The following is a 14450-nucleotide window of genomic DNA, read 5'->3' as shown; positions in this document are numbered from 1 at the left end:
TAAAAAGAGTAAGTAGGCACCCTTTGTCCGACAGAAGCAGGCAAAGCTTCCTTACTGTAGGAATATGTTTTTACCTCTCAGGATTGCATCTTCCGTAAGGGAGAAATGTTAATGGAGAAATCATTTTGGTTACAAATAGTTACAAGCGTGGTCTCTGAAGTATACTTCTACCAGTTCAAACCAGAAAGGCAAGTGTATAATATTTTCTTTTGGATTCCAGAGTGGAAAATTATGATAGCTAAAGCACTACTTTCTGTGGCTCCTTTTTCTGAGAGATATGAGAAAGCCAACAATTACATCTGAAAAATGCTAATAACTTATGAATCTAAAAAGTGAGAAGATTTAGAATACGTGCATGTCTACTATATGATTGAGTTTTAGTGATAGCATCTCTGTTTTCAAGTCTAAATCCAGGATGAATATCAAACCCAACCTTTTAAGCATATTAATGGCATGGGCATGATCACTTTGAAATGCACAGCGAACCTATGGAACATGGCACAGTGGAGTCACAGCGCCAACTCCTGCTCTGCTTTATCAGCTCTTTACGGTGCCATTGGGGATTGCGCCACCCTTAGCGAGTGCTGTGTGTGTGCGCGTAGGCCGGGGACCTTCCAAAAGACCTGGATGACAATATATCATGCGTTGGCCATAAACTGTCCTCTGATGATATGTATTAGACATTATGTGACCAAAATGAGAAAGAGTCTTATTCACCCAAGTTTTTAAAACTCTGATTTTCCTGCAGTTACCTTTTCAGTATATGCGAAGATGCTTGTTTCTATATCCCAACAATGCCTTTTTATGAAGCAGGGGAAAGTGAGAGTAATACAACTCTGATACTATTCACGTAGAATTAGATCTCCCTTACCTATCTTGTTGAGTGCCCTGAAACCCAAAGCAGATCATGTATTTTTGTGTTTTCATCTTTGTGACACAGAGCATCTCATGCCCTCAACAAAATACCTCCACAGAAATGATTTTATCATTTCAGTACATAAGAGGTGGATCACTGTATTTTGTATCTTCAGGTTTTGATGAAGATCTTTTTGGTCATTTGATTTTAACCTTTCAGAGGAAAGGACAACAAGCAGTTCCTACAATACAGCTTTTCCTAGTTATCTCAAGCATCATTTTTCTGAGGGTTCAACTTTTGAGCATGGTGGTACTGGAGCACTTGCCGTTGGACCAGAGAGCCTCCAAAAGAAATGCAAAAGCCCAAAGACAAATATCTAATGGAGACATTGCAACTGGCATATCTTGTAAAAAAAATATTGGCTACTTTCTAACCCACTGCAAGATCTCTACAGGGAGAAGGATCCGTACAACTGGGGTCTATGCTCTCCCTGGTCTGCCTTTAAGATGCCTGTTTGCACTGCAAGTAGGGAGAGGACAGAAGAGCTGTACGGATCAGAACAGCTGATTTCTGGTTTAATCCCATTCTCACATGTAAGAAGGAACACATTGCTAGGAAACAGGCTTGAGTCTTTACTAGCGCTCCTTGTATTTCATTTGTGCTCATCTTGGAGACAGTACCCACGAGAGGATAAAATAAACAGAAATGAAAGATGGGAAATGCATCCCATGTCATCCCTCAGAATGATATGATAGGAAGATGCAGAAATGTTTCTCATTTCCAACTCAAACTAAAAAAGCACTGCCAAAAATTAACACAATACGTGCAAACCAAATTGTCACCTCTGCAGATTCTGCATTTGGCTTCAGACAAATAAGGTTGCCCTCCACTGTCAGGTGTCTCAGCTTGCAGCAAAGTCCCAGGTACTGCATCTGGCTGATGTCCTCAATATTGTTCCCTTCCAGGTCCAAAACCTCAAGATGATCCAACCAGGTCAGCTGGCTCAGGTCAGAGATATTGTTATAGGCTACGTAGAGTTCCTCAGCAGAAGTAAACAGAATAAATATGTAAACCACAGGCTTGCACAAGTAACACTCAAGCTTTGCAAAATCTTTTCTAGTATGTGAAATATTACATGGCACAATGTGAAATTAGCACGGAAGTGAACATTTTCCAAGTGTGGCTGTTGCCGCCTTAAATAACTAGGGCTACTATGGCAATGAATGCTATGCTACATTGGCATCTTCAGGATCAGACTTGAATGTTACACCTCATTAAAAAAACCCCCACAACTGTAGCATCTTTTAGGCTAATACATGCAATTCAAAGCATCCAACCAAAGTCCTTTAGAAAAACAAAAGGTGAGAAGAGAACAAAGACTACAAGTAAAGAGTACCAATTGAAAATAGTTTTGAGATCGTCATTTGGCAGGACACACCTATACTTACTTTTAGAGACCCGCAGGAAGAGATACCATCTAAATCTGAGAGCCCACAGTGAGCCATCCACAGGACACGGAGATGGGATAACGTGGTTCCAAGATCCCTTATAAAAGAAACAATTCAAGCTCTATTTGAATGGATGAAAGAACTCATGACTTGATTTTTTTTCGTAAGACTAGGTCACTGCTACTTGTTCAAATCTCACATTGTTTACAAGAAATGTCATTAAAAATGTTCACCATCAAAGGTGGAGAACAAAATTATACCCCTCTCTACCTCTCTCTCTTATAGACGTCTTTGTTCTTGTATGACATGTCACCCCATTTCAGTTTGATTAAGATTCTTCCAAGAGCTACATCATGGTAATTCTGTCATAAATTGCAGGTAATTGCTAAGAATTAAGTGAGGTTTGCTTATGCTGGCATCATTTGCTCTACACACATAATGCAAATTAACATATCGGAGCTTATCGCACAGTTGTCTCACTCTGCCCTCTTATGGAATTACCTTTCTTCTGATTTTGCAGTTGAAAGGAATAGCACTCTTGCTAAACAACATTTTTCGAATCATCAGAAAATTATAATCCTTTCCATCCCATTTTCCTACCCTTTAGGTCTACTAAAATATAAATAAGGGATCATTTGTATGAATTCCAAACTTTTGGGTCCTAACCCAGAAAAGCGCATACTGACCTGCTTAATTCCATGCATGTGTAATGTCCCACTGACATTGCAACAGTGCACAATACAAAGATAATGCAAAATGCAAAACCGGTAGCAAATTAAATTGGGGGCTTGACCACCTTCCATCTTTGGTAACATTAAGTCGCATAAAGTCACTGCTCGAACATAAACAAAATACAACACTTTATCAAATCTCAAACCAACCAAAAGCTCAGAATTCTCTACTGTAGCCATGATATCAGACTATCTGAATAACAAAGAACTAAACAGCAGGGAACTGAATACAAGGACAGTTTATCAGAGGAGGTAGAGACTAGCATGAAGTTCCCACAGTCACAGCAACGGTTGAGGTTGGAAGGGATCCCTGGAGGTCATCTTGTCCACCCCCCTGTGCTCAAGCAGGGCCAGTTGCCCAGGACCACATCCAAAAGCTAAAATAGTTCTTAAATAGAGATTCTTGGACTTCAAAATTGAGGATTAGCTATCTTTTATAATATCCATTTTTATAACATACATTATAATAAGTAATACATACTTTAATGCACTGTCTAAGGAAAATTGCAGAAGATAAAAGAATATGGTCATGAGGTCCCTTCTGATCTTAGAATAAAGGTAAAAGTTTCCTTACTCATGTCTTCTTTTTATGGACGATGGGGAAAAGAGCAGCTTCGCACTGCCCTCTGAGAACCTCTTGCAGCTTTGATACAGCTTTGGAGCAAAAACCCCCACAGTCAAATTGCCTGCTTTGGGAATACTGCACAGCCAGGCAGTCCAAGAGGTCGGGAAGGAGTGCTTTTACAAGAGGGGACAGATGTATTCCTGTCAGTGTTTTTTTGTTTTTCCACCATCTGAAGATGGGAAGGGCCATGTCAGGAGAAAGCAGACTGCGTAAGGCTGAATAAAGCATGAATGCATGGAAAAATGTCCCCAGGTGCCTCTCTCCTGCGATTTGCCAAATACAGGGTTGAACAGGAGTTTCTAGGGTGAAATGCAGAATTTTCACTCCTCTGCCTTCTGGGGAACGGTTTGCCCATGGGTGTCATTCAGACCTGTCTCACCTCGTCCATCGTCTGCCACCAAAGGGGTCCCAGGCATTGGGTGCCTCCGATCATCTCTTCCCTGGATGCTGCAGACCTAAGTAAGCTCACGATGGATACACCATACAATGTGTTTATGTAACATTTTATAGCCTTTGAAGTACAAGCAGTGCAGCTGATCTAATGGCCAGAACAAAGCAACTAGGGAAAATCTCAGTCACATGATATCTCTTTCCATCTAAGGCTACTCCTTCTTACAGGAGAAAACCCTTAAGTGACATAAACCACAGCTCCTCCACTGAATTTTGTGCATCTAGGCAGCTTGCCCGTACTGACACAGGACGTCGCTGTCTAGTACAGAGACACAAGGATAAAGAAAGCCACACACACAAACTCCATTTATAAACAATACAGTTCCTTCTGCGAACACGCTGCAAATTTACTTTACCTCGTCCCTTAGCTACCAGGGCAACGGGGAACACTTGCCATTGTGTCACTGTACGTGTGACCAGACAAGCCCCTAAAAAGATGGAAGTTTGTCACATTTCTTCCCAAGTACTTATTCAGATTTGTCTGACCTGAAGGATCATAATGTCCCTGTATGTCATCACATCCCCAGCCTTGAAGAAGATCTTCCAGGGACTATTTACATTGTGCACATTTTATAAATAAAGCAAACACTGGTTCTAAGGCTTCCTTAAGGAACAGATGCCTCCCAAAGTAATATTTAAAGAAATTTATTATTAGATTTGCAAGCTGCGTGCCTATAATAAGAAAGAAATTAAATTAAATTACAAAAGCAGAACCTACCATCAACAAAGGCGAACACATCCATAAACACAAATATGGCATTAGGAGTAATGTGAAGGAATTACATTGCTCATTTCATGACCCACTTCAAGCACTAATGAGTTTTTCAAATTTCAGGCTAATTTTGGTGCAAAATTTTCTTTTCTGTAAACCACTCAACATAGGTAAAGGAAAACGGTCGCTCTCATTTTTGTATCATTGAAACAAGCGCTTCTGATAGGCAGCTCTGTTTATCAGGCCAGCAAAACTGAAGACAATCCTAACCTGATTACTTTACATATGGTATGGTAATGTATGATTAATGAATTTTATTTTTATTTTTCCTTTGCCTTGTACTTCCTAACTGAAGGTCTTTTGCCCCGGAAGGAGCTTTTGGTAATATGCTTGTTCCTAACGTTTCTCTCTATGTTTCAGGAAAGGGAGCTATCAAGCCAAGGCATCTTCACCCCCTGGCCCCCTAGAAGAGCAGTCCAGCTCTCACAGAGAGCAAGTGACTGCTGTCCCTCCTTCCCTGCTACCGTAGACAAGTAGCAGTGAGGAGAAAAGGCAAAGTGACTTTTTCCTCTGCCCAGCCTCCACCGCAGAACTACGCCGCCAGTTAAAGCCAGGAACAAAGTTCCCCTTGCTGACTCTGGGGTTGTGCTAGCTGATGGAGGAGCCTAAAATCCTGGGTCATGCAGTCACGTTTTGGCCTTGCAGATCTTTACTCACGCATTCGTAACGAGTCACCTCCAGTCAGAGATGTTATCACAGCAAAGTACATCTGCAAATATTTTATTCGGTAACTAATAAACTAATCTTCTGGAAGCTGCGTGAATCACGCTGCAGCATCAGAGAAAACTCCCTCATTAATTACTACACAGATAATTGCCCCCGTGAGCACGGCTGCTGTCAGGTGAGACAGCAATGTAACTCAAAGCAAGCTGCTCCCGACAACTGCATGCACCTGCATTTCTGAAAATACTTCTGAAATATTCTGGCTACTGAGAAGAGAATTTAAGAGCTTTCCACAGATGGGAGTGCCTCCAGCCCCACTGCATCTGGCACGTCCACCTTCGAGGGGGTCAGAGCAAAGCGAGGGGTTGTGTGAGCACGCACGACCGCCATGTGCGTGCAACTGTGCACACCGGTATGTTTTCATTTATGTTAAGTGCAGAGGGTCAGATCAGCCCAAAACGGGGAGATGATTCTCATGGCTTTTTAACAAGAAATGGAATTAATGGGAATCTGCACTCTGAGAGCAATTTACCAGGGTAAATTATTTTAAGATAATAATAAACTCTTAGTAAAAATTTACCAGGGTAGTAGGAGAGAAAATCCACTATACAGACAGTGTAACACAGCAATCCCCCCCAAAATAATCACTGACTGAGACTAAAATTAATGAGCCACATGTCAGAGACCAGAACCCTCCTGTATTAGGCATGATATAAATGTACAGAAAATGACAGCAGCTATGCCAAAAATAGGGTAGAGGATATGACTGAGAAGTTTGACCGCTGAAATAGGAAAAAGATGAGACATTGTACAAAGCTGGTAGCAGTTGGTCGTACTGATGGGCAAACAACAAAGAGCATATAGAAGGAACCAGAGGGCACTGTAGAGGAAATCACGGAACTTTTCAGAGTTGGAAGGGACCTCTAGAGATCATCTAGTCCAACTCCCCTGCTAGAGCAGGATTGCCTAGAGCACATTACTCAGGACTGCATCCAGGCAGGTCTTGAAAGTCTCCAGAGAAGGGGACTCCACAACCTCCCTGGGCAGCCTGTTCCAGTGCTCTGTCACCCTCACCGTAAAGAAGTTCTTTCTCATATTTGATCGGAACTTCCTATGTTCCAGCTAGTGCCTGTAACTCACATTAATATACACAATGGATAATTCAATTCCAGTGGACAAGTGTCCCATCCCGAGTGACGTGGAAGCTGGTAACTTTACAGAAAGGGCAAGGAACTAATAGGCAAAGCAATTATATATCCTGCTCACTTCTGCTACGGTTCACACAGGTCAGGTTTGAAGCAGAGAGACAGAGCATGGGGTGGGAATGAATACGTCATATCTTTGGTTGTGATAAACAGAGGATTACAGCCTTTGAGGTTGCCAAACCAGTGTCCTCCAGAGTAATTACTCCATATGCACACCTACGCACTTGCCTGCAGAACACACACTGAATACCAAATCATGTTTTTAGTATCCAAAAGCGCCCAGAAACCAACATAGACTTCCCTAGTTTCACCTTGAACCCACAAACTTGCATTTATAATTATTTTTAAAAAGTAATATTAATAAACTGAAGGGTTTGAAACCTGGGTTCCAACTATCTCCAGACACTGCTGCAGGGATGGGAACTCATCAAACAGCTCTGTGTTCCTGTGAGGGTCTTGGCAACACCCTTCCCACTTGTGCACGACCATTTAGGATTTTTTCCCATGAAATTTGATGCTCCCATCTTGTCATCACTCCCCAGACTGGGGGGAGAGCACAGGGGCAAGGAACAGTTTGGCTTACAACACCTAATAACAAGTTTGAGAAATAATAATGTGTTCTTCCATTAATCCAAGATCCTCGTTCTCCAGGGATTTATTTGCTCCAGCCAAAATTTTACTGGACTGAGACCAGACCTAGAGAGCCAAATCCTGCTCTTGGTTTCACCACAATAAATCTTGAATTGCTCCACTGAGCTTAAGCTACCCAGTAAACACTTAGAACAGCACAACCCTGAACACATCCATCAGCTTGAAAACCATCACTTCTTTTGGAAGCTGGTTTCGAATCATTCACCTAGAAATAAAACACTAAATCCACTGAACTTGCAAACAGTATCTCAAAGCACACACGCATCTGTTGAATAAATCTTCAGTAGCAATATATCTAAAATAGCCATTATTTTGGATATTATTTCTTTTTAAAGGTTGCTCTGAAAACGAATGCACTGGTATTCTGAGAGATTTAGATTTTAAAAGAGTGACCAAGCTACAGTCTTACAAAAGAAAGGAGAAAAAAACCCCTTCTCTCTGATCTACAGAAATCAAGTTGAATTTTATCAAGCCACACTGTGATAACAATGATCCAGTCCGTATGTCAGCACACAATGGTTTGGTTGTACAGATAATTCTGACATCAGAAGCAAAAACTTTTAAAGCCTGAACGGCACTTAAATCAGTAACATATGTACTAATAGGAAGCTTACATAATAGTTTCATTGTAGTCTCAAATAGCTGTAAAGTATTCAAAATTGTAAAACTGATTGTATGCATGTGTTGCTCATAGTTGATCGAATCCATGACGCAGCCCCCAACTCTGCAAGCGGCGCTGAGGCCACGTCCTTATGTCCCTGCAGGGTCCTTTTGCAGTTGAACAAATGTCATATGAATGTGAAGGCCTGACTTGCTTTGCAGTATGGCAGCCTTCTTTGGTTTTGTACTTCCAAATTCAAGTAGCAATTATGCTGAAAATCGTTGGCTTGGGCCTCCTCTGTGTGCACCTCACCCAGCCATGGCACGCAGGTTGCCGTTAGCACCTCACGCTCCCTTGCGCAAGTGCGAACCACTGCCCAAGGTGTAAGATAATAAGAATCACGTCCCATCTTTTGCTGCCAGAAGACAGCTTTTAGGCTGAAATGAACCTAATATTCTGGCTTTCTTCTCAACTGTGCAACTTTTTCACAGTAAGGTTTCCTAACCCTGTTGAGACACGTTGTTGGAGACTTCAAAAACTAAGCAAAAAGAGACTTTACGAGGTAATTCTCAACTCATAAACTTAAACACCTCAGAGGAAGGCAAGTGTGTTTAGGCTGAACAGAAAGCATGCACCTACCAAAGGTCTTTTTAAATAACAACCTTGTCTATGAAATTCTGTTTTCATAACTCCCTTTTACATGCAAATGAAGAATTTATGTGTGAATGAAAAGTTATTGTTGCCAGTAGGGTGTCTCTGTTGTCCTATCTTTTTGAGGCAGCCTTCACATGAATAAGAAGCTCTTTTCCAAACGGGCTGCAGTGCTGATGCTACTGGCAATACTTCTCCCAACAAAAGGATTTCACTGTTTTATTCCAGGGTGGGTTTTTTTTGGTTGGTTGGTTGCTTTTGTTTTAAGTTTCAAGTTTGGAAAGGGGCAAAGGTTTAGCATATTGCTTTTTTTACCTGTGGATCTCTGCTGCACGCTTCACTGACAGCAAAATGGATCTGTGCTGCGCAAGGGGTAAATCAGGGAGAGCATTCAGGGTTTCACACTGTGTCCAGCCTGCAACCCTGCCTTCTCAGCTTTGTTACACCGAAGTGAGAGCAAGCTGCCGCAGCTTTCGTGAGCTTGCTAAAGCAAATTGCGATTATCAAGGAGCCACATTCTGGCCAGCGCTTTCTCTAAACTGAAAGCCTGAAAACAAGGACTGGAGACTACCTGACTACAGCAGTCAAAAACACAAACCATTCAAGGCAATTTGATTGTTGTCCAGGATTGGAGCCAGAGACCACACTGGCGGTCCTGGTGCAGTACTTGAGCTCTGCCACAGACACGTCTGGGACCAGTGCTTCAACCAGAGACGCTGCATAATAATCCTTGCTCCACTCCAGTGCCAAACCTGCCCCTGCCTTCAGTGGGGCTAAGATCCCCCCTCCAGTACCAGCTGGCGAAGATGGCAACTGGAGACAGACGACAACAGAGGAAAAAGCCAACCCCAACAAGATACATCTCTGGGCCATTCTGGGCTTAAAACATTTTCACTTGTCTTTGTTGCTTCTCATTGTCTCATTGAACTCACTGTAGCAACCGAAGTATTACACTACGTTCTATGCTATTTGCAAATACTTTATTTTCCATGTCACATTATACCTCATTGAAACCAAAAGTCCTTGCTGAGACCAAGAGGAGAGAGGCATTTGTAAATTAAATTGAGTGCGGATACACGTGCTTCTGTAACTAGCCATAATCATGCTTAAGTTAACCCAGATGCTTACTTCTAACTGTGGCCAGCAGGTCGAGGGAAGTGATTCTGCCCTGCTATTCCGTGCTGGTGAGACCCCACCTGGAGTACTGGGTCCAGCTCTGGAGCCCTCAGCACAGGAAAGACATGGACCTGTTGGAGTCAGTCCAGAGGAGGGCCACAAAAATGATCAGGGGTCTGGAGCACCTCTCCTGTGAAGACAGGCTGAGAGAGTTGGGGCTGTTCAGCCTGGAGAAGAGAAGGCTCTGGGGAGACCTTATAGAAGCCTTTCAATACTTGAAGGGGGCTTATAAGGAAGATGGGGACAGACTTTTTAGCAGGGCCTGTTGCAATAGGAGAAGGGGCAATGGTTTTAAACTGAAAGAGGGTAGATTTAGACTAGATACAAGGAAGAAATGTTTTATGCTGAGGGTGGTGAAACACTCAAAGAAGTTGCCCAGAGAGGTGGTGGATGCCCCATCCCTGAAAGCATTCCAGGTCGGGTTAGACGGGGCTCTGAGCAACCTGATCTAGTTGAAGTTGTCCCTCCTTGCAGGGGTACATGGACTAGATGACCTTTAAAGGTCCCTTCTAACCCATTCTATTCTATGATTCTATGACTTTGTTAAAGTAAAACCACATGAAATATAGCATTAGTTTCAAGTGGTCTCATTTTAGTTGCTGTCAAAAAACCTAGAGCAGAATAATAGGCTTGATCAATGTTGATGTAGTCAAGAGTCAGGAACGGCAATTCCCCAACACACGAATATACAGTGTGCATGGGAAGGATAGTGTAATTCTGTCTTAATTTCCTTTTGATCATTAAAACTGCTTGTCAGCTTAGTTACTGGTAGCATTTTAGCAATGAAAGATCAGTTGCTTTAACTCAGCTCCCATAAATTTGAAAGGAGTAGGGGCTGCCAAGATGCAGTTCTGTGGGCCAAGACCTGCCCTTGATCTTTTTTTTCCCACCCTATTCCAGGGCGGAATACCACCCTGGAATTCCACCCTACCCCCCCTGGCATGAAGCTGCACCCCAGAGACGCTGTAGAAACCCAACACATCGTGCTGCATCTCACTGAGTACATTACAACTTCCACAAGAGCAAGTGAATTTTCAAATGGGATAAAGCTGAGACACACAGTAAATAAAACTCTCACACCCACATATCCATTGCCCCTCAGTTTAGCCTCAGAGCTAATGACAGTTCCTATAGCTTTGGCAATCGTTCATTCTCATTGTTGAAAGTTTACGTAGAAAAAAAATTAAGGATAATGAAACTGTGGTTACCAAATGAGTTATTTACATTGAAGGAATGAATCCCACAGCGCTTTAAAATTTCCTGCATGAATAACTTTTCAGTCTCCCACATGTTGTGTGCCTGTTTCACAGTATGTCTGAGCTTTGGCAGAGTTAAGACAGATATATTGCAACTTTGATTTAATATAGATCTCATCCTTCAAAATCAACGCTCGAAACTTTTAATGCTGCAGGGTAAGCAGAAGGAATATTCTGTAAAAGATTCAAATCGGCTGACAGATGCAGTGGTGTTAAGACACACACCACAAAAAAAGCCCCCCAAGCCCCTTTTTCTGAGTGCCAGAAAAACTGGAATTCTAGATTAATTGACCAGACAGAACTAAATAATTGGATCAGCTGTGAGTCGCTATTCAACTTCTGTCACGGTAACGGTTATAGAGTTTCCACTGGAAAAAAAAAATACTTGCAATACTCCAGAAATGGGCTGATATGAAAACCTAGAGAGAAATTGTAATTTAAAGGGATCTAGTCCGAATATACAGTGGTGGGAATGCAAGTTCTCAAGATTCTTTAGATCTGGCACATTTGTGTGACACTAATGATTTTCTCCCATGGTTGACGGTCTTTTCTTCTTTGTACCTTTTCCTTCCCTTCTTTTCTTACCTGTGCATTCAATAAGAAAACAGAAGAAATACAGAAGCTTGCAGGAACAGATACAGGTACAACTTGGGCCTGTGAATGGCTGGCAAATGCCAGTTGATTTCCTCCAAGTTTGTCTTCTCTCTCAGCCTCTAATGTTCACCCCAGATTTGGCATGATAGACTTGTCTCCATATGCCCCGAGTCAAGACTTTCTCCTGAAATAATAGCTTCAAGGGAGGCTTTCTGTGCTTGTACTGGCATCCAGATGCTCTTTCACAACAGGCAAACAAGATGCAGAAGAGAAGCTTGGGGGACCTCAGTGCCCACCACTGAGGCAGACGAGACCTTCTAGATTTCCATACTGAGGGTGTTACTATAAGATAGAACCTCGGCATTTATTTCACAGTACACCAACAGACATCCCAAACCTGGTGCAGGTGTGCTAACTGGATGTACAGCAAATTCCACACGCCATCCTTGACTTATTTCAAACAAATTCCCACTCCAGGGGGATCTAGCAGTAGATGTTGTAATGTGTCCTCAGTCATGGAGATGAGCCTTATAGCAGAAGTGCAAACCCTCACAAGGGCTCTTAGCTGCCAGAGATGCCACTGATCAGCTCCACTGATCAATGGAGAGACTTCACATGTAAGCGGACTAATTGTTCTAGCTCCCCAGTGCCCTCCTGCCACCACAAGTCTCAAAAGGCCTGCACAAACAATTTCAGAGGAGCTCACACAAAATTCTCCCACGCTTCTTTACCTACCTTTGGAGGCAACATAGTTGCCACCTACAAGTAACAATACCTTTATAGACTAATTTGCAATGGTTCCTCTGCAGGTATAACTAATTGCAATGGTTCCTTTACAGCCTACCAACAATCTGACCACAATGGTACACAGTCTTTGTGCAAGAGAAACGTATACCACGTAGACTTCCAACTAGTTCATGAATTGGGATAAAACCCTTCATTGGCTAGTATCTATACTGATCTTGAGAAAAGCAATTTTATTAACTTGAGCTGGGTGGCTTTTGGCTATGACGTAAGGGAATATATTCCCCGAAACAGCTATGTAACCCACTACCTGCTACATTATTCAAAAGTGGACACTCACACCATGAATGTCAATGGTTCTCTATATCTCTCCAGCGAAAACAAAGGTTTCTAAATTTATATACTTACCAATTTCTACATAAGCTAACTCAAATACTTTGTACAAATAATCTGGTATCACTCAAGTACAGAAGGTAAAAAATGAAATAATTGTATTTCACATGACACAAATAGATAGATAGATAGTTTTCTTTCAAATTGTGTTGAGACTAATGTTTCTTCTGCACCATTAAGTTCGCTTGGGGATGCAAAAAGGAAAAAAGACTTCAGTGAAGATGGCTATGAGTGGTATTTAATATTAATGAGTGTATAAGCAAGAGAGATGACTCCCCCTAATTATAATGCTTTGTGATTTTAAAAGTAAATACCAGTTAACCTAAACTATTTAATAAAAAATAATGAGATTCTTGAAGACAAAAAACCCCAATCCACTCAGAAAAAACCTGCACTTTTACCTTAAAGTAGTGGGAAGAATCATTGCACACTGCAGATTAGAGGAAATACTCAAAATATACAGAATTTGCTTATTCACGTAGATGAACTTCACAGAAGGTCCTTTCAACAATGGTGGTTGTATTGTTTAAACACAAAAGAGGACAAAAAAAGACTCATTATACACATAAGCGCATTTTCAAATATTTGTAAAATCCTGCAGTATGATTTAGCAACCATATTTTAATGTGTTTATTTTATAAAGGATAAAATTTATGCTACTGATTCTTACTACTTCTAGGGTCAAAATTTAACATGTGACAATAAAACTTTTTTTTCTTTGATTTAAGAAGTTCTTATGGAACAAATGTTACATTTTAAAACTGGGTTTACCTTAGGACGCTGAGAGCAAGAACTTTAAAAAAAAGTCTGTGAGACCTTAGTAGGGATAATTATTATAATTATAAATAAGGGCAAGATAAACTAAGCAACAATAAGCAGAGTAAACCAAACCTCTCTAAGTTCTTGCTTATGGTGAGATGAAGCAGTAGAAAGTGGAGTGGTAGGACCGTGAGGCTGATTAAGTTCAAGCAAATGGTCTTTCAAACACGCAATCCTTCATAAAACATCTACCAAAAGTGGGTGGTAGGTTTCATTATCAGACCTTTGTGTTCAGGTTCTCACCTCCACAAGAGGAACATACAGTGCAGGTTAAGGCAAAGGGTGAAGCACGTGCACACATTATACCTACTGATGGAATTGCAAACTTCGCCTCCTAAAACACAGAGACATTTCTGTATTTCTTTTTGCAGGTATTGATCTACCCCTGAGAGACCTGATGCACCCTGTAAAGATCTCAGGATAGGCAGATAAAACTTTGCCAAACAGCAAATCAGAAATAAATCTACAGAAAAAGCAGTGTGCCTGTATTTTAGGGGAAAAATAGCAACGGGTCCTTTGTGTGTAGTAATGTGTCTACAGACAATAACAACAACAACTAAACAAACTCCTGCGTGGAGAATATTTTGTAGAAATTAGATTATAAAAACTGATTTAGAAACTAGATTATAAAAACTGATTGTACACTGAAATTCTATTAATTTCTTCATCCCTTATTCATATTGCTTGGCAGTTACAAACTGACGAATACAACCACATAGCTTAATTTCCCCTCAACGTGATTCCCTCCCTTTTTTAAAACCAGCACTTACCTTGCATTCCAAAAACATGATTTCCCACTGAATATAATTATTTTC

At 41.3% G+C, this 14450-nt stretch overlaps 1 protein-coding gene across 1 annotated transcript in view; it reads right to left on the bottom strand.

Moving 5' to 3' along the window:
- LRRC56 (leucine rich repeat containing 56) overlaps positions 1-14450 on the bottom strand; it is a 66368-nt gene that overhangs the window by 15356 nt on the left and 36562 nt on the right. The window contains exons 6-7 of the mRNA XM_074582455.1: positions 2305-2401; positions 1699-1896 (exon numbers count right to left, since the gene is read on the bottom strand). Coding sequence (XP_074438556.1) covers positions 1699-1896; positions 2305-2401 — 295 coding nt within the window. The remainder of the gene's footprint in view (positions 1-1698; positions 1897-2304; positions 2402-14450) is intronic.

This window comes from Larus michahellis, chromosome 4, assembly GCF_964199755.1.
Source record: "Larus michahellis chromosome 4, bLarMic1.1, whole genome shotgun sequence".
Taxonomy (NCBI): domain Eukaryota; kingdom Metazoa; phylum Chordata; class Aves; order Charadriiformes; family Laridae; genus Larus; species Larus michahellis.
The sequence above is the reverse complement of the archived record's forward strand: the minus strand, read 5'-3'. Positions and strand labels throughout refer to the sequence as shown.